We start from the raw sequence: 26,027 nt of genomic DNA, 5'->3' as shown, positions 1-26,027 counted from the left end.
AAGTGGGGTGTTTTCACAACTGAAAATGCGGTGCGTTGACTGATTTGTCTCAAATAACATGGTCTAAGAAGTCCAGTTTTTTAACCAGTCACAATGTTTTCTGAACAAGTGAAAAACCCCAGGTGGAGCCAGGGTAACTTCTTATAGATGGCGATTTTACCCTTGCTTACTCCAGTTCACTAGCTAGTTCTGTGGACGCCTACTTACGGGTGTGGATGTGTGATCCTAGTGAAAATGGCCTCTTCTGTGTTCAGTGATCACCATGGGAATCAAGCTCAAATATTGGTCTTAAGAGATATTTACTTGGCCAAAATACCTTTCATTTACTGATTCACAGCACGTCTGTTCTGTACTTTATTGTCAGCACCAATACTGTATTTTAAGCTAACAAAGAAGATGGAGTCCACTTTGGATCTTTTTTAAGGTGTTTATATTCATCAAGACTTGAGCCTCCATTCTGCGTTGTACCTGGTATTCTCCAACCTCCCCACCACCCTGTAGTTGCTGATAACAGGGACATTGATGACTCTGGGATTGGGGTGGCAGAAATACTCCCAATTACAGGTTTAGAGGAAAACATGGTGAGAATTGATATTAACACACAGATTTTGCCTCTTTTTGTCCAGTATTTCACCAGGTGATGCCGGCTGCTTTCAGCAGGCAAATTACCTGGGTGAGATTCTGCAACTCATAATCCTGATGTGGCTGAAACTACATTTATCATCTCCATCTGGATTACCAGACCACTTAGAAGAGGAACATTGATGCTAGAGCATTAAGAGGCCCATTGGATTGTTCATCTGGCTGGAAAGTGAAGCCTTTGGGGTCTATATAAGCCTTTCGACTCAAGCGCCCCATCAGTTGGCGATCAAAGAAATTGAATGATCAAATGTGTACCATGGGTACTGCAAAGCAAAGGCTGTTTCTGGAATTACAGATGAAGCTGTTTTATGAACAAATTCGTATAAATGGTTATCCAAGATGGAAAGTGGTTTTCATATTTCGGACCACTTTCTCTTTAGGAGCATGGATCAGGAACTAACTGGTAATCATCTAAATCCCTTGAAACATAGCAAACCCATAGCCAGATGGTATGGTATTTTGGGGGAAGATTTATCAATCTTTCATGCAGTGCAACGCAGCAAGCTACCTTGCTGCGCTGTGCTGCGTGAAAGGGCTGGAATGTGATATATTTAAACATTATATGGCACATTCTTGTCCTTTCCTAGGGCTGTCGGACTTTTGGCTGCCTAGTTCCAACGCAGGCACCCTTGTGTCATGGTGCATGGTGCAAATGTATTGTCATGGGGCCCCTTCCTGTATTGTAGGCAGGAAGGGGCAACTTCCTGCACAAAAGCAACTCTGAGGAAAAAACGAGGAGAAATAAAGATATTTCTCTTTGTTACGCCTGACCTGGGGAGGCATAGCATTTTGGTGCATTCCCAGGTCTACCACTAATGGTAAATCTGGGAATGCGCCAAAATCCATTGGTGGATACATGTGAATACCTCTCTGGGGCAGAATAACGCAAGACAGCAATTTGTGCTGCATCGTGTTACTCTAGATTTATCAAGCCATGCAGGCCCACACGTGGTTTGATAAAGCTCGCTTAGGTTTTACGTCATCTTGCGTGGTGCAAGGGCGATGCAAAACCTCAGTAAATATGGGCCTAGGTTTGTATATTGGATTATATGCCTCTTAACCGACCTATCTTATTTTTGTAGGTAAAAAACTCTCAAAGATCAATGTAACAACACCACAATGTTCCCCATAAATACAATGTCTTTACAAAATAGATGCTTTTTCTTTGTTTTTATTATTTAGTCAGAAACAAAAAAAGTTTTTTTTGTATCAAAAATATATATTCATATAGCATTTTCATATTTTTTCTTTTTTTGTTTGTGCTTTACATAAATTCTGAAGACAAATAGATATACGTGATCAATAGATGTGAACAACAGTTAAATTATTATCAGAAACAAAACCATACTTAAATAATTAGCAGTGCCCCTCAACGAACAACAAAAAATATATACATTTACATCTTGCTAACTATTCTCGCATACCAACATCCATACCACATGCCACAAAATGTACAAAAAAAGAGTTATAAAAAATATATCACAACTGGTTAAGAGGCATATAATCCAATATTCCCAATTTTTTCCCCCTCTTGGACCTAAAAGTAACCGGGGAATACCTTTTTCCATAATCCCTAGGTTTGTATATACAGGCCCAATATGGATGAATTTTAGATAAACGTTTTAGCTTGCATTGTAGTGCGTTTTTTATATATGTGGTCGGTTAACCATAGCATCTTCACCGCTGATGCATCTCCTGCAGAACATCAAGAGACTACCAGTTTTGGGGCAGAGCAAAAGGGAAACTGGGCAGAGAGACAGAGGAAGAAAGTCCAGACACCTCAGCTGGAACAGAGCAGGCAGGCAGGAAGAAAGGCCAGACACCACAGCTGGAACAGAGTAGGCAGGCAGGAAGGAAGGCCAGACACCTCAGCTGGAACAGAGTAGGCAGACAGGAAGGAAGGCCAGGCAGTGCAGCAGGAACAGAACATGCAGATAAGGGTCCATGCCATTAATATTGTTGCAGACATATCGTTGGATACAACTATTATGTCATAAATATTGTGATGTCAGGAATATCATAGGACAGAATATCACATGTATATGTTATTTTGAATGGTTAATATGTTTTTTGTTTTGTTAGTTGTATATATAATAGTATTTATTAATTAAATGTACATTTATGTAGGGCTTACTACCCCTGTCGTGGCATTGAAAATTAGTTGTTTTCTTACTTTTTTGTGCTATAGGTTATTATAATTATTTTAGTATACTTTTGTTCTTGCTTTGATAATACACATCAAGATTTTTTTATTTGCACTTATTTATTTTTGGGGTGTTGGGTTTGGAATGGTGTAGGATGGGAAGAGTTTTTACTGTATAATATATCAATATACTTTATATTATAAATGTAATGTGTTAATTTAATGTAGTATTTTTTTATTTATACATTATTTAATATATAATTTACTGTAAATTATATTATTGATTATGAAAATTAAATAATTGTTTACAATTCTTTGAATATTCATTAAATGTACTTTGTTTGGTATTTTTTTATATGAGAATGTTATAGTATTTTGGAATTGTGTGCTAGTAATTGATTTATAGTATTTTTATTTTCTTTTTTGTAGGTGTTTGGTTTTTAGGGTAGTAGGGCGGGAAGTATTTCAGATACATACATATATTTATAATGTTTTTAATTGGTACATTTCATTGTTAAATTTATTTTTGGATTTCATGTTGTGATCTCAATTTCAAATTGTAATTTATATTATAGCGTTATAAATAGTATATATTTTAGTATATTTGAAATATATTTATGTCTATTTTTATTCTATATTCTATATTTCGATTTTTTTAATGTAGGAGTGTGTATAGTGAATGTGACCTTTCCAAAGTCCAACACTTTCTCTACTGTTGCTTATGTTGCAGTTAAATAGTAAATCTGCCCTCTCCAAAGTCCAACACTTTCCCTATTGTTATTTAAGTTGGGGTGACAATCATAAATTTGACCCACCAAAGACCAACAGTTTACCTACTGTTGCTTACATTGTAGTGCAAATACTAAATCTGCTTTTTCCAAAGTCCAATACTTTCCTTTCTGTTGCTCAGGTTGGAGAGTAAATCTAATCCCTAGAATGTTTCCCTGCTGCTGCTCAGATTGGAGTGTGACTAGTAAATGTGACCCTCCAAAGTTCAACACTCTACCTAGTGTTGCTTAATTTAGAATGGGACTTCCTAATCTTAGCCCTCCAAATCTAAATATTTTCTATTAGAATGTTCTGTATCGTTTTATTTTTAACATATGTTTTTGTCATTTAATTTAATAGTTGTATTTTTTATTGTGTATATATATATTTGTTTAGTAATATTTTGTTACTTTCTTGTATTTTATTGTGTGTGTTATCATAACTTTTAATGTGTACTTTAATAATATATGTTCTCATTATTCATTTTATTTAATAATTTTAATTATTTACATGTTTTTTACATTCATTTTAAAGTTTATATTTATTTTATGTTTTTCATTTATACAAATATTTTTATATTTTCTAGATTATTTAATTCTTTTAAGTTACAATATTTTATTAAATGAATATAATGTTAAATGTTTAGCATTTTCTATATTTTATATAAAGTTGATATTTGTGTCCTCTTTATGTTTTGGCAATATTTATTATAGCATTATTTATGTCAATGATGTTATGTCATAGAAGCCTGGCAGGGAAGCTAGTGAGCAGTACTGGGCAGCATGGTAGAAGTGGGAATATTGGCGTTTAACGACAATGGACCAAGAGGTTGTATGCACTTGATAATGAGATGCCACAAGTAGACAGGCCGGCAGTTCGGGCTGGACTGTTCCCATGAGGCACAGGGTCGGACTGATTTGCATATGGCCATGTCTGAACTGGGGTGGTGGAGTGAGCTAAAGAATGATGATGGATTAAACCCAGATCAGTTTACTGGGGATGAGTGTTTGATTTGCTCAAACGCTCCGTGCATCATCCCCTTTGGTATCACTTTGTTCGCCCTAAGTTGGCAGGGTTTGCCCAGACGTGGGTCCCTTGCTCACTTTGCCACTGGATTCAAGATGGCCTGTCTAATCAGGGTTATGAACCCGAAACCGGTCCCAGGATGCTTGTTTCCGGTCCAGGGAAGACGTGGCTTGGCAGTTCGGGCTGGACTGTTCCCATGAGGCACAGGGTCAGACTGATTTGCATATGGCCATGTCTGAACTGGGGTGGTGGAGTGAGCTAAAGAATGATGATGGATTAAACCCAGATCAGTTGACTGGGGGTGAGTGTTTGATTTGCTCAAACGCTCCGTCCATCATCCCCTTTGGTATCACAAGTAGACAGGCCAGCAGGTTTGCTTTCAGGCCAGAAATGCGGGAAGGGCCCCCAGACCAGAATAGGCAACACCACAAAGGTTAGGTAGATACGGGGGACTCCCCAATGCAGTATGGCAGAAATTCTGGGCAGCCAGCGGAAAAGCAGAATACATTGCAAAGATAAGGAAGAAATAGAAAAAATACAGCTAAGCTGTGAAAGTACTACACTGATATGGTGGTCATGAGGGATCTATCCCCTGCAAAAGGGACCAATTAAAAGATGAGACGCGCAGTTGAGCGCTGAGGACTAGCTTAAGCAGATAAGCTGTGCGGTATGTGCCATAATAAATTTCCTGTACCTACGTTACCTAGAGGTAACTAATTGTAAGTGTTACTACCCTTCTCTTGCCCCCCAGTCAAGGTCTAAGTCTGCAATCCTTAATTTTATGCAGGCTAATTTAGGAATGCCTTGTTGAGTCGAAGCTCATTGGCACTAGGGAGCCAACTGAGACCAATGGCACACTGCCCTGAAGAGGAATTAAGGTGATGTATGACCAGCAGCTTATTTTGACAGTGTGTGATATTGACTAATACATTTATGAAAGGCTCCATTGAGAAATGCTGTCCAAGTAGGCCACCATGTTTTATCTTTTCTGTAAGAGAAATCGGATTTTGGAAATTGTCACAATGAATTCTGTAATGGCACGGTACATTTTAGATCTGGCTGCAGACAGCTTTAGTTATTTGCTGCAAGAGCTCATTGAGGCAAATCTCAAAACAATACAAAAAGAAGAAGGGAGCGAGAGAAGAAGCAGGCGTTGGTTCAGTTCCATTCCCGCATTGGCTTTCTTGGGTTTTTTCTTCATTTGGTTCTGCTTGAATGTACTGTCAGTCAAAGCGACATCATTTCACAGATGCTTCTATTGTGGCTTTGGGTTTACATAACATATTTGGTGATAGTAGTTCCTTACTGTACAGGAAGAGTTGTGGCACTGCTTTGTGGTTCTATGAATGGACAGATCGGTACCAAGCAGCCGCTCACTGCCTCTTCAAGCACCCCTGGCCCTGCTTCACCCAATGTTGCTGTTTTTGTGCGCAAATTAGAGCCTCATCCCTCATTGCTCCAACGCAGCCTTGCATGGCTTCATGACCCAAAGGCATGCTTCAGCCAGGCCGCTGTTTCATGTTTGGGGTGTCTGGTGGCTCTACTGCTGCGGCTTTCGAACTTTTTTTTGCATTAGATCTTCAGAGGTCTGACTAGACCTGCAGCAGAATTGTTTTTGTCAACAGTGTTAGCCTCTCTCCCTCACACACTCTCCTCTCTTATGCAGGACATTGAGGCATCCATGCCAGTCAGCACTCGTGCATTCTGTTGGTGTTGTTGCACCATTAAACTGCATGCCCCAGACCCATTGCTGCCCACAGAGGGGACACCCCATCTCTGGGTGCCATCCCCAGCACCTAACTCTTTGTAGACAGCAAAGTGTACTACTCTCAGGCTGCTCAGATTCAGCCTAAGAGAAGATCATAGACTGTTGGCACATTGAATACTAGATGAGCAGAATTCTGTTCTGCTCATTGTTTTTAATGTGTTACCCCAGTATTCCTTGAGTTCCATCCATACCCTAACCCTGCTTCTGTCTGCTGGTTCCCTGCACCCCATATCTGCCATCTTGGTGAAGTTCAGGTCCATACTGTAATCGGATTGTAGTCAGCTTGCAAATCTCTCTGGATTTACAAGAAGATCCGCTGCATGTCCTGCTAACTTTTAGTTCTGCCCAGTCCGGCTGCTGGCCTTTCACTAGCAGGTTCTTCCTCCTCACACTTCTGCTAGCCGAAGAAAAGAAACCCTATCTCAGTTGGAGGCATGTAATGTCCTGGGCATAGTAGAGCCCATCACTGTCATTGGCAGCGTGACTTCAGCTCCAGAGCGAGTCAGCGATCTGTGGCCCATCAGCAAGCACCACCCGGCACACCCGCTCAGTCATATGGTTGATCAACTAGGCCCCTGCATGAGGCCTGCAGGAAATATGGTTTACCCTAATCACTGTAATGGTCCCGTCACACCACTCGGGTGAGCATTGGCTTTTGCTCAAAAAGTACAGCACGCACTTGAGGCTGCGGTAAAGAAGCAGCATGGCAGCGCACCTGGAACGCTCAACAATCACCCAGTACTGCCCTCCCTGGACCCAGTTGTCAACAGCTGCTGCTGAGAAAAAGGTGGCCCTGATCCTACCGGCACCAGCTCTAATGTGGAGAAAGAAGAACAGCGTAAGATGTGCCCCAAGCCCCTCTCCCTCGCCAACTGCCCTGCACAAGGGCAAAAACAACAGTTTATGGACAGAATGCAGAACAATGTCATACATTCACCCCAGTACAGAGATCTGGGCCTAAATTCCTCGTTTTTTTGCTCACCATGCCTTTTCAGTTTGAACCCAGCCATATGCAAATCAGTCTTGACCCTGTGCCTCATGGGAACAGTCCAGCCTGAACTGCCAACCTAGGTCCTCCCTGGACTGGAAACAAGCATCCTAGGACCGGTTTCCGGGTTTCACCCGTCTTCAGCCAGGATAGCTTGATTCCAGTGGCATGGAGAGCACGGGACCCACGTCTGGGCATACCCGTCCCACTCGGGATAACAAATGCAAAAACAACAGTTGATGGACAGAATGCAGAACAATGTCATACATTCACCCCAGTACAGAGATCTGGGCCTAAATCCATCGTTTTTTTGCTCACCATGCCGTTCCAGTTTGAACCCAGCCATATGCAAATCAGTCTTGACCCTGTGCCTCATGGGAACAGTCCAGCCAGAGCTGCCAAGCTAGGTCCTCCCTGGACTGGAAACAAGCATCCTTGGACCAGTTTTGGGGTTTCACCCGTCTTCAGCCAGGATAGCTTGATTCCAGTAGCATGGAACCGGTCCTAGGATGCTTGTTTCCGGTCCAGAGAGGACCTGGTTTGGCAGTTCGGGCTGGACTGTTCCCATGAGGCACAGGGTCAAGACTGATTTGCATATGGCCAGGTCTAAACTGGGGTGGCATAGTGAGCAAAAGAATGATGGATTTAACCCAGATCTCTTGACTGGGAGTGAATGTTTTGATTTGTTCTGCATTCCGTCCATCAATTGTGTGTCTTTTGCTTTCTCGCCCTAAGTACGCCAGGTATGCCCAGACGTGGGTCCTGGGCTCACTGTGCCACTGGAATCAATCTATTCTGGCTGAAGAGGGGTGAAACCCCGAAACCGGTCCTAGGATGCTTGTTTCCGGTCCAGGGAAGACATGGCTTGGCAGTTCGGGCTGGACTATTCCCATGAGGCACTGGGTCAAGACTGATTTGCATATGGCCAGGTCTAAACTGGGGTGGCATGGTTAGCAGTTTTTCAGCCCAGGTGAAGAGTTATCCTGTCTGATGATGGGGTACGAGAGGTTCTGGTTGAGGCGCACTTGTTACACAGAAGTCTTCACGTGATCCGCTTAACGGAGTATATGCAGGCCACGTCCTAAAGTTTCAGCTGCCTTTACAGTAATGATTTTGGGCTGATGTTGGATGGGGAATTGTGTCTATTGAGGGTTCCAGACCAGCATTTCATTGAGGATTTACTGTATGGTTGTTGATCTTAGTAAATAATTGTGTTTTTTTTCCCTAGTGTCCAATCAGAAAGACTCTGATCACAGAATTGGAACCTGGGGAGTCCACGGAGCGGCTGACTGCCACCTATGAGGAGCCGTACGAGGTGTCGTTGAAGTACATGGAGAAACACAACATCCTGCAGATATTCCAGGTGACGCACACACATCCCTTTGCCGGAGTCTGCTGAGGCAACCCCTAGCGGTCGAGACATGGTGATTGGTCCTAGTGCCATCCGTCTGCTGAAACCTTTACACTGATACATGCTAGGAATGGGCAAGGGCTTGCAGACTGCAGGCCAACTCATGACACGTTGGCTTCATAAGACTTACCTGGGAGATCTGACATCTTAACTCTGTGAAGAAGGCGGGCGGTCTGCATTACTTGACCACTTAAGAGGGGTCAACAATGACCCAAAATCAATGCAATTAACAGACGCAATGCAAATTGTATGTGGGACAGTGAGTGCGAGGGTTTATAGGGAATGGTGAACTGCTTCCTTGTGTCCCTGTGGTGTCTTTGATCCTGGGTCCAAAGTCAGTGTGGTTCTTCATTCCCAGGGTGGTTGATTCGGACCTGCATACCTGCTCAGCCTGCCCCTTCTTTTCATTTAGGCATCTGTGACCCGGATGCCGTCTGTGTGTTCTGAAGCTGTGTAGTTTTACTTTTATATGATAGTCACATGCAAAGTGACAGGCCACTGCGGCATTTAATAATGCCAGTTAATTGCCTTCCCATGCACGACGGGTCAGAGGTGAAAGGATTTTGCCCATAGTCTAGAGACATGTGTCTATTTAGCTCCCTCTTAACTTCCTCCTTGTCCCTTTTTCTATGACTCCCCGCTTGTTCCTGCTCCTGCTTGTGCTCGCCTTCCGTCCCACTACCCCTCATCCGACAAGAAAGATAGCCTTTCGGTCTAGCGTCTGACATCCTGCTCTTACATGCCCGCATGGCAGCCTGTCTCTTGTCAGCATGGAAACACCCACCCCTATCTGCTGCAGTGTCAGCTTAAGGATTATGGGGGCAAGAAATGTTTTGGGGGCCCCTGTTTGGAACAACTTCGGATTTTATTACCCATGTTGTGCTCATTCAGCCCCAGGATGCCAGTAGTGAAGCCAGGTTGCTCCCACCAGAGGTGCAGGCTGCCACTGAGGGCTCAGTGAAGCGCCTTCTAACCTGCTCACGTACTGCGAACCGCTGGATCTGCCGAATGACTAAGATGTCCAGTTTTAATCTGCAGACACACAAAATGGACTCCTCAGCTTTGACACGACAATTAAACCTAAAAGAGAGTTGACTGAACATGCAGGGGGGGCTCTAGGGTGGTGCAGCCGCACCTGGCGCTGACCTCGGGGGTTGGAGGGAGGGGGGCGACGCAGTGTTCAGAAAGAATACTAACAAGCATTTGCAATGCAATAGGTGTCGCATTTACAATAGTTCGAGCTATTGGCATTGTAAATGACAATGCCAATAGGTTAAACTCTTGCAAATGCGAGACCTATTGCATTGCAAATGCAGTTTTTGGAAAAGCTCCTCATGCCCCGCTTTTACGTTATTGTTGGCCACGCCCCTTTCTTTATACGAGCCGCATTTAAAGAAAGGGGCGCGCCCGCCATTAAAGTGAAAGCGCCGTATAGGGCGCTTTTACAAAAAAAGCATATGTTTGTTAAGTTGACAAACAACTGCTTTTTTTTTTGTAAAGGCACCCCATGCAGCAGTTTCTCTTTAACAGCGGCCACGCACCTTTCTTTAGATGCGGCTCATCTAAAGAAAGGAGCGTGTCCGACATTAAAGTGAAAGCGCCTTATGGGTCGCCTTTACAAAAAATATTTGCAATGCAATAGGTCTCGCATTTGCAAGAGTTTGAGCTATTGTCATTTATAATGACAATAGTGCAAACTCTCGCAAATGCGGGACCTATTTCATTGCAAAGAAGCGGCCATGATTGTCCCGGGCAGCTTTGAAAGTGAAAGCGCGAATGGCTCACTAAATTTTGCAGGACAGCACATGGTGCCTGCAGTACCAGAAACTCATTAAAGAAAATAGTGCTTATAGACTAAAATAAACATACCGTGTAACAATAGAAGGGCCAGCCCTCATGGGAGGTTACAAATGAAGACAAGGCAGTACTAAGGAGGTACTAACAAGCCTATCAATGAATCAGAAGCCAGCATTTACGAAGGACAATGAAACAAGCCAATGAAAAATATGGGCGGAGAGTGAGTGAGGCTTCAAGTCTATACTCAAAAAGCACCTGCTGGAGAGTTCCTTGTATATCCAGGTTTCAGACAACAATAAAAATGTCAAGATAACTGGTGATTAATGTTCATGCTGGAGAGAGAGCGGAGTTTTGTTTAGTTGCATCCCTGCCTATTTAATATTCATTAGCCCGTTCTTCTTCTGAACACTTGGCTAAAGTCCCACATAGCTGCCAGCATAGAACCAGTGGCAGATTTTTTTCTTATTTAGGGATAGTTAACTAGAACAAACTCCCTAGGGAGCTGCGCTCAATATGGGACCTTCCCGTCTTTACGAAAAAACGAAAGATGTGGCTTTTCTGGCAATCTGCATAGGTCTTATCTGTAGGTGCCATTATGTCTGTTTAGCGCCGTGACACTCTTGGGAGTAGCTGTACACTGTATAAATCTATTTAACATAACATATACCATTAGACAGACACAGTTCTGAGACATTTTGAGATGCAACCTATGAGTTCATAGATCGCATCGCAAAATCAGAGACAAGTCATAAATAGTCAGGATCTTCGGCCCGAGTGCGGACACAATGATAGTACTCGTGAAGGCCTTTGTGAATTCACAAAGTCCTAAACTTAGACTTTTGGTCTGAGTTTAGACCAAACATCTAAGTTTACCTTTGTGAATCAGGCACTCAGAGTGCAGTTTGCCCTACTTTTTGTGATCAGTCTGTTAATGCATCTGGCCCCTAAACAATATGCAATTTCTGTCTACTGTACATCTCTCAGTCTCCTTTAAAACATCATAAGGTGTTTTGCAACATTTTATATCCTGTCTAGCCTATCTCTCTGTGTGTCACCTATAGAAATGTCATATTTTCTGTCTAGCATTTCTAACTAGTCTACCCTAGATACCACCAGGTACCGTAGAACATATCAAGTTCTGCCCCATCTGTCTGTCTCATTCCAAAACAACCACAAAGTATTATAGAAAATAACAGTGTCTGTCTGTCGTCTTTCAACAAGGAACTGAGCATATGAAAACTGAATGTAAATTGTACTCGATGAACCTGATGAACAATTAACACTCTTTTTTCTTCCCCCCTCTCCCTTATCCCTCTCTCTTCGTTCCCGTCTTGTGCACTCTTTTCTTCCCTTCCTCTTTCCTGTCACTTGCTCTTTATTCCCGTCTCTCGCACTCTTTTCTTCCCTTCCTCTGTCCCTTCCCTGGCTCTTTATTCCTGTCTCTCGCATTCTCTTCTTCCCTTTCCTTCTGTCCTGTCCCACGCTCTTTATTCCTGTCTCTTACACTCTTTTCTTCCCTTTCCTTCGGTTCTCTCTCCCCCTTTTTATTCCTGTCTCGTACACTCTTTTCTTCCCTTTCCTTCTGTCCCTTGCTCTTTATTCACATCTCTCGCATTCTTTTCTTCCCTTCCTCTCTATCCTATCCCTCACTTCTCATTCCCATCTCTTACACTCTTTTCTTCCCCTCCCCTCTGTCCTGTCACTTGCGCTCTTTTCTTCCCTTCGTGTGTCCTGCCCCTTGTTCTTTATTCCTATCTCCTGCACTCTTTTATTCCCTTCCTCTGTCCCATCCCTCACTTTGTATTCCCGTCTCTTGCACTCTTTTCTCCCCTTCCCCTCTCTCCTTTCCCTTGCTCTTCATTCCCGTCTCTTTCACTCTTTTATTCTCTTCCCCTCTATCCTGTCCCTTGCTTCTTATTCCTGTTTCTTACACTCTTTTCTTCCCTTCCTCTGTCCCATCCTTCACTCTTTATTCCCATCTCATGCACTCTTTTCTTCCCTTCCCCTCTGTCCTGTACCTCCCTCTTCGTTCCCATCTCTGTCCCCCTCCCAGGAGATCACAGAGAACATAGTGTACCAGAAGCCCGAAGACCCCCTGCAGTTCATGCTGGAGCAGGTATGGTGCGCAGAGTGCAAGTGTTTGGAATGCTCTGGGAAACTCTGCTCCTCTCCCAGATCACAGGAGGTGCTGTGCTGCAAAGACGGTCTACCCCTGTCCCATTCAAAGTTGGGATGTGAGAGGTTGTGAATGCGAAAGGTTGTGAATAGTTCCCGTTGCAGTTCTCATTTTACCCACATCTTATTACAAGTAGTTGTGGTGGTAACGTGGAAGGAATCTAGCCGGGTGACAGAATGCATCTAGTGAAGTGAAGAAGACACTTCTCTCTGGCCAGTTCTGAGTCACTAACAATCACCACCTTTAAGAATCCTCGGAAGTTATTTTGTGTACAGATGTCAGCTTGGGTTTTGAGACACACTGTGACATTATTCACCAGATGGCACATTTGCGCTAAATATATCTTGTTGCCGGGTTACATCTGTTATTTAGGTACTGCAACATGGCAAGGTTCAAGCGTAAGGTGGACAGGGGCTGATTCTGGTACGAACACCAGTTGGCCAGTTACAAATGGTTTATAAAGTATAATAGATCCAATTGTTGACGCATGTTTTGTATATTTGGCTGCATGCCCCCAAAGGACATTTATTTATCCATTTAAGGTTTTTGTGTAGTGCTCCATGGTGGGTTTTTGCTGCTTCAGAGCGCTTTCAACTGGCAGTGTGGTAGGTGGAAGAAAGCAACGGGTATTTTGCAGTTGTTTTGTATATATACCGCTGTCCGACCACTGGTAAGCCCGGCATGCAAACTTTGAGTTGTGCACTATCCCATGGAGATGCAGGAGCTAAAAGCAACTGCAATCCACTCCATTGCAGTCAATTCCAAAATGCCTGCACCAGAGTGGTTGGATCCAGTGCCTTGAGAACTTCACGGGTGAGTAGCTGCGCTTTACAAACTCCTGATTGATTGATTGATCCAGTTGACACTACTTATTAGTTGTCTATTGGAATATAAACTAGAGGAGTATTTGTATTTAATTTTCGCAAGCTTAAGGATGGTGGTAATAATTCCTCGTTTGTAAAGTGCAAACTTATCACCCCTAAGGGTATCCAGGCACTGGGGGGCCTTTGGGGAGATTAAGTGAGCCGTTGCCCAGAGTCGCATGATGCTGAGCTGCCGCCGGCGCCGGGCATCGAACCGTGAACCTCGCACTCCGGAGTCAGCCGCTCTGGCCCCAGTGCCACACCTCTCTCTGATCATCAGCTCTCCCCTCTCCCACAGGATATGTTCCCACGTTAGTTATTGTAAGTAATTTTGCTTTTTTGTCTACTGCCATCTTGTCACTTTCCTACAACTTCATAGTGCTAGGACCTTCTTTTGGCCTACTGGTGGAACAGAAACTGAAGGAGAGAGTGGAAACTGTGCGTCTGGGTTGATGCATCCAATGTGTCTTCTTCCTTGTGAGGGTAATTCCAGAAAAATATTTGTTCTGCCCCCTCTTGAAGGGAGGGTCGGTTGTGATGGGATGTACAATCATAAATTGTGAATCAGTATTGTCAGCCGCGTGCAAGCGTATTAGAATGAATCGTTAGCGGCATCGAATATGTTGTATTCTGGCCATCCAACCTGTGTTAGGCACACCCTAAAAAAGTATTGGCAAACTCAATAGATGTAAATAAAAGTTAAGTGGACTAAGGAGAAGTGGAGTTCTTGTTGGGAGATTAAAGAAAAGTCACAGCCCCCGCCCCCTTTGAAATCTACGAGCGCTGAGTGGATTCCGCTTTTTGCGATGCATTCAGTAGATGACTCCTATTACTTGGCCAAAGTTGTGCCTTTTCGCTGTACTGAATCCACAATAAAATGAGCAGTTCCAAGTGTAATACCTGCTATAAGACCGCAGCCCATGGTGCAATGTATAGGTAATCATTGGAATAAGGTCCGTATATCAAGCGTTCATTGTCCTCCCCTGGTAATGTGGCATTACAGCAAGATTGTAATAATCTGTTACGCGCTTAATGGCGGACATCCGTTGTGCTTTCTGCACAATAAAATGCAGGACAATGGCTCCCTGGTCATCTTCTTTCTTCATTACTAATGGTAATGTTCTGGCGCTGCTGACGTACCTGCCAGGACGCTTTGCGCGCGCAGCTAGCGATTGCCGCCATTTCGGTGTCGGAGCTATGAAGGGTCTATTAGCAGAGGGTTTATTCCTCTTTCTGCTAGCGGTGTTGATGTCTGCATTAGCTTTGAATGGCCATGATTCTCTGTCTGCTCTAACACGCGACCATTAGTAAGGAGTGGAAGCAGTGATGGCTGTCAGAAGCAAGAGGATTAACAGCAGCCGATGCCTTCGTTGCATCCAAGCCACCGAGCAAACCAGTGATGAGTGACCTGGCGCCATTTAACACCGTTCACCCACACAGGCTGCCAGCTCGCTGCACAAAGGCGCATGCGCATGGGTTCAGTATTGCTTGAAGGAAATGTGCTCCGTGGCCTGCCGGGGGCAGTAGCGTGCCTGATGGGAGATGCATTTTTCCTTTATCACGTGTTTATTTTGGTACACATACTCAACTGTGTAGATTTCACACCTCCCTTTTTTGCATTTTTGATATGACTGACTAAGGGGCATATGTAGGTAGGCTGTGTTTTGCGATTCTCTAATTGCAATTTTTAGGGAATCGCAATTAGAGAATAGCAAAACGCTAAGTAGGTAGGATTAGCAATTTTTTTTGCAAATCCCACCTATTCCTTATTTGCGATTCTCTAATTGAGAATCGCAAATAAGGAATACCTTGCCATTCATTCCTATGGGCTAAAAGGCCCATAGGAATGAATAGGAAGACATTCTCAATTTGCGATTCTCAATTAGAGAATCGCAAATTGAGAATGCAATTTCAAGGTTGCAAGGGTGTCAATAGGACACCCTGTTGCACCCCTGTAATGAGCATGGGTGCACATGTGGCGCACATACATGCCCTAAGGGCATGTATGTGTGCCACATGGCACTTTGAATAATGCAAAAAACTGCATTATTAAAAGAAATCGCAAATTACCATCAACCTGAAGTTGGTGGTAATTTGCGATTCCTTAAGCCAAAATAGCACAACTTGGGTGCTTTCTACATTGCATTTAAGGAATCGCTATTTGGGATTCCTTAAATGCATTTGCAAAATAAGGAATCGCAAATTTTGCGATTCCTTATTTTGCATGTGGGTTGTTGTTCCCTACATAGCATACTGCCCAAATTGCGATCGCAAACGCCGAAATTCGGCGAATTTCGGCGTTTGCGATCGCAATTTTGCTTTCTACATATGGCCCCTAAATACCTTATTTTAGGTCCTCTATTCTGGCCCGTTTGAGGACGCTGACCTTCTTTGTCACATTGGTGGTGCCCCCTCTTCGCAGAGCTTCCCCGCAGTTTCAAGTTGCTTTACTTTGGCAGCGTGGCGCCCCGTTCTGCGGGCCGGCGTCCAATGGCTTCCTGACGGCTCCACGAAAGGTTCCAGCATCCTAGACTCTTCACCTCTAGCAGGGATAATGGAAGCCTGCTGGATAGAGACTGCCAGTGAAGAGGTGGTGGTAAAGATAGAGGGCTGAGAGAATGGACATTAATAGAGAACAAGTATGTCATGTTAAGGAACCAATCAATCAACCTGCGATGGTTACGGCGCTCCCTCCGCAATCCAGACCCATAAAACAAAAATATATAGTTTCTAAAAGGCACTAATCGTTCATGTATAATCAAATTAGAAAAAGCTTCGTTTTAAATTTTCTCATTTGAAAATTCAAGATACATTTATCAAAGTGGACTCAGTGAAATATATGCGCTTCCATATACAGTAGGGAAGGCGCATTAAATCTATCCTGAGATATTGTTGTTTTCTGCTTCTTTTTATTCTTAGCTGAGAAAGGAGAGTTGTGTGAAGCAGTAAGCAGTCCTCGGTGTTAAACAAACACAGAGGGATGCCGTCGAAGGTCAGCAGAGGCGGAGTGAACTTGCTCTTTGAGGCCTCATGAATATTGTTTGTGGGGCAAGCCTGTACCGTTTAAAAGAGAAAAAAGACATTTCAAACACCATGTCAAGCTGATCACCCTTGCCTCCGCCAGCAAGGTAGGCCCAACACGGCCGATATATTTCCATGCATACAAATGCGCACAATAGTAGTAAAGCACATAGCAGCCATCTACGTCAATATACGGCTGTCAGTCATATGATCATGTGTGTGTCAGCAGCGCGCATACCTACATCCTGCTTCATAAAGAGGCATAATAAAAGAGTCAAACGTATTGTCAAAAGTTCTGAACACCCTGTAACTGTCTTAAAATCAAAATTAGAAAAAGTACACGGCTTAGTATTGATTATATACACACACCTATCATCATTCTAGTATAATATTAAAAGAATGCTTAGCGGAAGGGGCTCTGTCCATATTTCTCATCACAGAATGATAAATTGCTCTAGAGATACCAATGAAGTATAAAGTACTCAAACCAGCCCACCACCAGCTCAGAGACAGTATCTAGCATGTGACTTAAAGTAAGAACATGCCTATGTATCTTTGTATGTCATCGCCTGATTGTAGTGTCAGGAAATGGAAACATTTCTAGAGAAGTAATTGGTATCTTATTATTTTTCAGGCTTCAAAAGTCACTGTTTTGGGAGCAATACACATAGGAAGGAACATATATTCTTCACACACCAAACACCTCATGTGTTTGCTATAGGGACTCTTTGCTGCACCATGTGTGCAGGACCATTCGCTCAAGCTAGGCTGCATTAAGGAGCTGTGTCTGCCAGAAGAATCAGAACCCAAAATTACACAGCCTAATATGAATTTAGATTACATTAAGATTACACATGATTACATTAGCTCACATATGGCGGTAAACCCATAGTTTAGGTTCTTAGCAAAGGAGGAGCACAGGGTTCTTCTGTGTCGCTCCCAGAGCCAGACTTGACTTCCAAAATTCATCTGTGCAAAAGAGCACGCAGTGCGTCTGACGCGGGGGCTGTTCCAATGACAGCCATGCATGCAGATCTGAGAAGGAAGGGAACAGCTCATTACCACGTACTAGCCATACAAAGCCTTCGTTTTGTATAACATTTCTAACTGATAGACCTACAGAATTGGTTAAAAAAAATTACAATAATGTAGAAATCGTAGATCATCAGCCAGTAGAATCATAGGTATACATGAAATACTGCAACAAAATGCTCATTTCAGACTGGCACTCACAGCTCTGTAAAGAATGTTTATAAACCATCACCTGGCTCACAGAGTGGCCAAGCTCAACAACTTAGTAAATTTGATCAATCCGTTGTCGACTGTGTTCATTTAGAAAATTCATTTATTCTTTAACTAAGTCAAAGGTTTTGCACACTTGACACCCTCCACACACCAGACTTTCTTGCTCTTTTTCTATGTTTGTTAATTTAATATCATCATGAGTATGGGCCATATTGTGGAAGTCCTTGACCACACTGGAAATATCTGTTGAACATTTCTGTGTTACGACCCAGGCAGAGATGCACACAGGAACAGGTAATATGGATCCGTGTTGGGCTTGGCCCTTTCTGCAGGGTCATTCCCAAACATTTTGCGTTCACCCTCTTGTTTTCTGAACTTGTTTTTGTTGACCACTGCTAACCTACACTTAAGTCCTTGTGCTCCCTTCTCTAAAGATGGTAGAATTGGCTAACACCCAATTGGCATATTTAATTTACTTGGAAGTCCCTAGTAAAGTGGTACTACATGTACCCAGGGCCTGTAAATTAAATGATACCAGCAGGCCTGCAGCACTGATTGTGCCACCCACTTGGCCCTTTAAACATGTCTCAGGCCTTCCACTGCAGCCTGTGAATGCAGTTTTTAAATTGCAATTTCGATCTGGAAAAATAAACCTGTTGCCAGGCCCAAACCCTCCTTTTTATTACATATAGGTCACCCCCAGGGTAGGCCCTGGACAGCCCGAGGGCAGAGTGCTGTGTATTTAGAAAGGTTCACATGTACTTATACGTTTTACATGCCTTGGCAATGGAAATCTCTTAAATCATTTTTTCACTACTACAGGGCCCATCTCTTACACACAACAACATAGGGTTACGTTATTACAATTAATAAGTGATAACTTTCAATTGGGAGCAGGTGAACAGTTCGAGTTTGGTGTCTATAGAATTAGAGTTAAAAGCCTACTTTATTGGTAAAGTGGGATTTTTAATCACAGTTCTGAAAATGCCACTTTTAGAATGTTATATAATGGGTAAGAATGCCCACAAATGTATTTACACAAATGTAGTTATATGATTTTTTAAATGCAATGTCATATTTTGATTTCAATATTTAAATTCACAGCTATTCAAAATTAAATTAAAAAAACCCATTACTTAGAGAGAAAAAAAAATTCCAAAGCAGGTGTGTAGATTAATATTTGTATATTGAAAACATTATGTTGTATATACAAAAGGGGTTCCCAAAAGATCAATCTTAAAACACCGTGACAACATTTATTCTTGAATTACACATATCTTAATGGACCACATGTCAATGTATTAAAAGTCCAAATACTATATCCAGTATTTGATCCTGTCCAGAAAATAGAATTTAGGTACAAATAACACATTTGGCAATAACCTTTTAGAGGAGATTGACAACTACATTGACGTTTCAGTGTCTGTCGCTGTAAGTCACTGAGACCATCTCCAGGACTGTAGATTTTTTCAAGAGGACAGAAGACCCCTTGTATGAATTATTCAAGAAATATAATGACTTACAGATTTCTAATAAACTCAAACTGAAATAAGCTACAACAGCTGCAGTTACAAGAAAGGGTAAACAAACATGCTTAAAAAGTGTTACAGTGCCCTTAATCTGCTCCTAGTATGAACCATTAAAGAGAAAAAAGGTTTTACTCACAGCAATTTCTATTTTACCATGAATTCAGCTGGCACTGCAAGGAGATTAGTTCTAGTTTCCGTTACCTAAACTATGACCTGTACTTTACTTTGCTGATGAACAATGGTGTAAATAACTCTATATCCAATTTCAACCAAATATCTGATTCCAGTAAATGAGTATTCTCTGATCGAGTTGGTGAACATAGTAATAACATCTGTCAAGTATGATAAAGTATATGGTAGAAAATAGGGCAAAAAACAAAATCCATATTTTGGGCTAATAGTTCCGGTCTCTAATGGTATCTAGATAAAATGGAGACTTGTTGATACTCTTACATATCTTTGGGATACTATAGAACATGGGTGTCAAAAGATATGGTTCAATCAAACAGCATTTGTATAGCGCAGCTCTGTCACTCCTAGGGGTATCCCAGTGCTGTATCTCTGTTGAAGAGCCAGGTCTTGAGTATCTTTCTGAAGTCTGCTAGCGAGGGGGCTGTACGAAGTTGGAGTGGAAGATCGTTTCAGTTCCTGGCTGTGATGTAGGAGGAGCGGCCACCGCTGCGACATATGTGGGGGGGTGTGCAAGTGCAAATGAAGAGGAGCACCGGTGTCTAGAGGGCTTGTGGATTTCAGTCGGATGCTTTGTTGAGGAACACGTGTTCTTTTTCACTTGACCACAAAGCCTCCATGTCATTTATTTGTATGATTAGCCACAGGGTCTCTTGGGGGAGGGTCTGTGTTATTGATGCAGGGCAGTATCTCTTTCTCAAGAAAGCATATGAGCCCCAGGAGGGTGCATACAGAGATGATCGAGAGCAAATATGATGGGAAATATATGGTTGTACTTATAACCAAAAGTAGAAATTGATCATTGAAAACAGGTGGCAAATGATAACCAACAAAGAGAATGGCATGTGCAGAGAGGTCTAAGATGAAACAGAAAATGAAAATGAAACATGAATAAATGAGTTACAGATTGACTCGAGAGAAGAGTGAGATGAAGATTGGATGACAACCTAAAAGATGAGGACAGTAATCAATGTAAAAGATGTAGGGGCAGATTTACGAGTTCTGGCGCATCTCTGCAAATCAGCAGGGATGCGCCAGAAAAGACTCTACATGCAATTCCCTACCTGCGTCAGCACAAATGCGTCACATTTACAATGCGGCGCACCGTGGCGCAAAGATAGGGCGATGCGTGTCACATCCTGTGGCGTATGGGCGGCGCATTGCTGGAGTCGTGTCGCAAGCGCGACATGGCTCCAGCAATGCTCAGGGGCGCCCTATGCCTAACATACTGCGTCACTCCTTACGCCTGCTTCAAGGAGACGCAGGGTTTTGACGCAGCAGGGACGTAAAAGTGACTCAGTGAAACCTTGTAGATTTCACTGCGTCACTTTTATGAGACGTTCCTGCGCCGGAACGCCCACCCTGCACCGGAACGCCCACATGAAACCTAACGCAGGTTTCATGTGGTGCAGGGCTTTACAACGTGACGCATCTCCCTAGATGCGTCACGTTGTAAATAAGGCGCAACATGGCGCATGGTTTATGCCGCTGCTGCATCACAGAAGTGACGCAACGGCGCCGTAAATGTGGTGCATGGGGCTTGTAAATCTGCCCCGTAGTAATCAGAGTTCCGGTAAAAGGGAAAGATAGAGAGTAGCAAATATTACTAAGTAGCCGACCCTGGTTCTGATACACGTGCAGCTTACATCATATGTCCGTCTCTGTCCATTTGTTGTTCCAGCAGGTGCAGAAATTGTGTCATGAGAAAGAGCTTTGCCATCTGATGTTTTTGATTTTAAAAAATATGTACAAACTTTGACTAAGCATCCGTGTCGACAGATGTGCAATAAAAGGTTTTGGTGCCATTGAAGCCAAAGTGACTTTGTAAATGACGGAGTTACTTAAACATTATTTGACCTACCAAATATTGAATTAAAATCAGCATGTGTAACAGAGACATCTCTGCAACTATAATGTCAATTTAAATAGACGTGCCAATCCTGTGATTTACTGTTCTAAGCGAGAAATGCCAAGGGCTACTAGCATTGTGGACAGATGAGAGATGCAACTTGTTTGTAAAACATGTGATCATCCTAATAGATTCAGCATTCCTAAGCATTATTGTTGTGTCTGTTCTTCCCAGGTGCAGGATATGATCCAGAACAAAAAGGCATAGAAGTGGCTTGTCGGTGGGGAGGAAGGCATCAGACAGCGCTTTCCAGTCGTGTCCACTCGCAGTATGCAAAGGAAGCGAACATGAGGGCCTCTTTCTGCAAGGACGTCATCTGTCAATACACCACTGCGGTGGCAGTGATGGCCATTGTGAATGCCAGCCTGGAGTGTTTCCTTGTGTTCATGCAAAGTGCCACACTGCCCATTGCTTGTGCTATGAACCATGCCCTGTCCTTGTATTAATGCAAAGGTCCCTTGGTGTTTGACACCTCCTAAACCCTCTACCTCTAGCAAATGCCTTGTTCGGCAGGACCGCTTCCATCATTCCTGTTGCACCAGTTGATTTGTTTGCTGGTGAATGTCTATGCAAAGCTCTACAATATTCTTTCCTCTGTCCCTAGGATGCTTTTTCTCCACTGCAGCTCAGGTCCTCCATTGGTTTAGTTTTAAGGCATGGCTTCCTGTCAATGTTTTCTGCACCATATATTCAGAATCCCCCTAGAATTGAAGCTTCTTAGGGAAATATTCCAAACTAGATTTAATTTTTTCTTTATCATGGAAAGACATGAGGCTTCCTGGCAGTTGCCATCATCCCCACCTTCCCTTGTTGACATGGGACATGTCAGGTGGGCAGTGTGGGGATGTGGATTGGGCTTTCAATCGAAATCAAAGTGACAAAACAATCAGCTTCTGTTTTAAATTAGGCTGCAAACGTGGCACTTTAATAATGAAGTTTGACTATCAATCTCCCATATGTTTTTTTAGTAGCTGTAATACGCTTCCTGGTTGGCTAGTGCTAGGAAACCCTAGGCGTAGCCATGCACTTCAGAAAGGTTTTTATGGTTGATGAACTGAGCCAATTGCATCCTTTTTTACATTCTTCAGTGGAATGGAGCTCCTGTGATGTGTCAGCCACAATATATTCTTGTAAAGACAATATAGTTCCGAACTCGAAGTTTGACCCTTTATTTGATTTTCAATTCAAACCAAGACGCCTTACTTGATTTGATACTGAAGAGAAACGGTTTGCATTTTAGTCAAACCTAACCGACTGTCACAAAGACCACAGTCTGACAATCATGTCTTGCGTCTTCCGAAAACTGGGATAAATTCTCCCTTTCGTTTTCATTCCTATGTTCTGTGTGCCCCTTTAATGGCTTTTGTTTTGGTTATAGCTCATTAACCTTACTGTTCCTCATTTTAAAGTCATGTTTTTCATTGTCTGTATCTCTCTGCAGCTGTCCTTTATGTTGTTCTCTCCACCTTTGTGCTAATCTTTCCTCCCCATTACCGCTTTCCTCCTGCCTCCTTAAGGATCGCTCTCTACTTTTCCTTTTGTGTTATCCTTCATGTGAAAGGCGGCTACAGAAGCTCAGTCTTTCCCTATAATCCACATCTGATGACTTGTCAGGCAGAAGGATGTGGTGATGGTTCAGAAACAAACTCGCTCTTGGTCAGAGGACCATTGGTGGAACAAAGGCGGGCGCTGGCCACGCGCAGAGTTCATGGGTTCCTACACGCCACTTGGATTTCTTGGTCATTTACATGATGAATCTCTTGATCCAGTCTTTCCTCAAATGGATGGAAATGTTGAGTCTGAGAATGTTAATTTTCTGTTATATTAACCACATGCATCGGTGCATTCTTCAAACGGGGCGATGCTCCTCCTCAACCATGGTCTCCCCAAATTCAATCCCCAAAAGGGTGTGGTCTAATTTCTGCCCACAGTACACATGACCTGGTGCAGTGCTGTGTTTCTTCCTTGTGTACCTCTCCACTGATTAGATGATAACTGACTTAGCTTCTCTTACCTTCTGTTTACAGTTCTTAACTTTCTCTTTTGTAGTTGATTCTGGGATCTGAGTTTCAGCTAATCTTCTTGTGTTGTTTTTGGATTTATGATAGCATGAACTGGGTTTTATTCTCCAGCCGTCCATACTCCATGTTCTCTTCTATTCATTGCTGTGTGCTTTGGATGCCTTGGCTTCCCATCGGCAGGTAAAGAGAATGAGGCATTATACTTCGTCTCTCATCCCATGAGCAGCGAAGAGGAAGTCACAGGGCACCATCGCTTGTCCCATCTCCTTGCCAGATGAAGACCTGTCCCATAGCTCAGTGAAGAGATTGTGGCAATGCACTTCCCACTCTCACCTGGCCAGGTGGGGAGACTATGGTAGGACTCTTCTCCTCCTCCCTTATCAAGCTTAGGAGCAAAGGAACTGACTGTGCACCCTTCCTTCTCCTATCCTGTTGCCAGGCGAATTTGAAAATACAATGCTCTTCCCTTTGTCTCATTGCCAGGCGGAGAACCGACAGCACACTACTTCATCTCCAAGAAGCCTGTATGCCACATGGTTGGGTGAAGGCACAATCCTATCCTATGCCAGGGTCATGTGAATGCACGACTTGCCCCATCCCGTAGTTAGGTGAAGAATAAGTGACAATGCACCTCTTCTGCCATGCCTGAGAAGGGGTGACAATAGACTTTTCTTTTCCAATTTGATTGGACAGATGTAGAGGGGATGCCAGTGCACTATTTCTTCCATCCATGCCTGGATGAACAGGAAGTGACTATGCACTTCCTCTATCCCAGGGATATAGGCCTGTGCCTGTTGAATGTCCAGATGTTGGTGAGGAGGCAATGCTCTTGGACTTGTCCCATCTCAGTGCCTAGAACAGCAATTACATTCACGTACCCGCTGCAAACCTGCACAGTCTGCTGGCAGTATGCTGTATTCCATGAGGTTTGTGGCTGTCATGAGTATGTGCTCTCACTAGCTCTTAATGAGGTCCAGTGTGAGTCTCGGCGCTTCATTTTTAAAGATGGAATCATGAATCATTTCTTTATTACGTTTTTGTCTAAATAAAAATATATTTTAAACTTATATGGGTGTTGGGTATATATTCTGAGTAAAGGAGGAGAACAAGTTGGAAAATATACTTTTGCCAGGGTGGAGATTCAGGGGAAAGGTTCCCCCGAGTGGGAAGACCCCACATCTGCACTGCTATTAATCTGCTTCAGTTCTGCTTTGTTCAATCTTCACTGCTGTAGAATAGTAGAATGTGATGCAGCCGACCTTAGATGAAAACATTGAGAAGCTCCTTGCAACACTTTTGGGCATTAATTGCGCCACATTTCGTGACGCAGTGGTGGCGTAAATAATGCACCACGTTGCGTCATATTTACAAGGTGACGCATCTAGGCAGATGCGTCCCCTTGTAAAGCCCTGCGCCACATTATACCTGTGTCCGGTATAATGTATGCAGGGGGGGCGTTCCGACGTAAAAAAGGGTCGTACAAGAGTCGCAGTGAAATCTCTGAGATTTCACTGCAGCACTTCTAGGACTCCACTGCACCAAAACCTTACACCTGCCTCATGGCAGGCGTAAGGGTGACACAGTGTCGTAGGGACAGGCCTACCTCATGCATTGCTGGAGTTGCATCATGCTTGCGGCACAACTCCAGCAGTGTGTGACTTTTGCGCCGACAGATCCGTCAGGATTCATGACATATCTGTCTTTCCTTGTGAAATGGAGTGCCGTATATTAAATACGGTGCATCCATTGTGTCGCAAGGAGGGTGCAGTGGAAACTGTTGCATTGCTGTTTTATTGCAGCGATGCAACAGTTTTCATAAATGAGGCCCTTACTATTTAATCACATCACACCACAGGATGGAAGATACAATCAAGAATTGTGATGTGGAATGATCGTAGAAAGTTAATGCAATAAGGTTGCAGAAAACCCAACTGACCTGCTTGGACCTGCTTCTTTATTAATCTCTTCCAGCAGCCAGTCAGTCCTCCCTGTTCTTAAAGATTTCCTGTTCGTTAGCATGTCCTTCTGTACTATTTCACTCCTCTTAACACTAACCCCGATCCCATATGGAAATACCTCCAATGCCGCCCATATCTCTCAAGAGAGCTACGGAGAAGGTTCCTGGATCCAGCTTGCAAATAATCATCTTCTGCTTGTAAAATGTTCCCCGAATATTAGGTAAATTAGAGCAGGACCATATTAAATTTCCCAACTCCTTAAAGCAGGTATTTATCTCACATATCCAAGCTTTATAATTTTCTTCTGTTGCCCTGTAGACACTTAACAGCTTTTAATGATGGATCCTCATAAGATTAATATTTGTAGGCAGGATCTTCAGCTGATGAGTCAACCTTCTCCACTCTACTTCTCTCAGTTCAGAACCCCAAGGAGAAATGATCAATGTCATCACATCGCCTTTGTCACATTATTACCATTTAATAAGTGCATTTGCGCCGATGGCTTCATGGCACTGGGGACGGATGTATGTCATTACATCGCATACTAATACCACGCGCGCCATTACAACGCGG

At 43.2% G+C, this 26,027-nt stretch overlaps 1 protein-coding gene across 5 annotated transcripts in view; it reads left to right on the top strand.

Annotated features, from left to right (window-relative positions):
- TEX55 (testis expressed 55) overlaps positions 1-24,563 on the top strand; it is a 460,108-nt gene extending 435,545 nt beyond the window's left edge. For all 5 annotated transcript variants that reach the window (XM_085621142.1, XM_085621141.1, XM_085621146.1 and 2 more), the window contains 3 exons: positions 8,564-8,698; positions 12,597-12,659; positions 21,650-24,563. In XM_085621142.1, coding sequence (XP_085477268.1) covers positions 8,564-8,698; positions 12,597-12,659; positions 21,650-21,682 — 231 coding nt within the window. In that variant the 3' untranslated portion in view covers positions 21,683-24,563. The remainder of the gene's footprint in view (positions 1-8,563; positions 8,699-12,596; positions 12,660-21,649) is intronic.
- Positions 24,564-26,027: the final 1,464 nt, after the last annotated feature.

Source organism: Triturus cristatus, chromosome 8 (assembly GCF_964204655.1).
Source record: "Triturus cristatus chromosome 8, aTriCri1.1, whole genome shotgun sequence".
NCBI classification, from domain to species: Eukaryota; Metazoa; Chordata; class Amphibia; order Caudata; family Salamandridae; genus Triturus; species Triturus cristatus.
The sequence above is the reverse complement of the archived record's forward strand: the minus strand, read 5'-3'. Positions and strand labels throughout refer to the sequence as shown.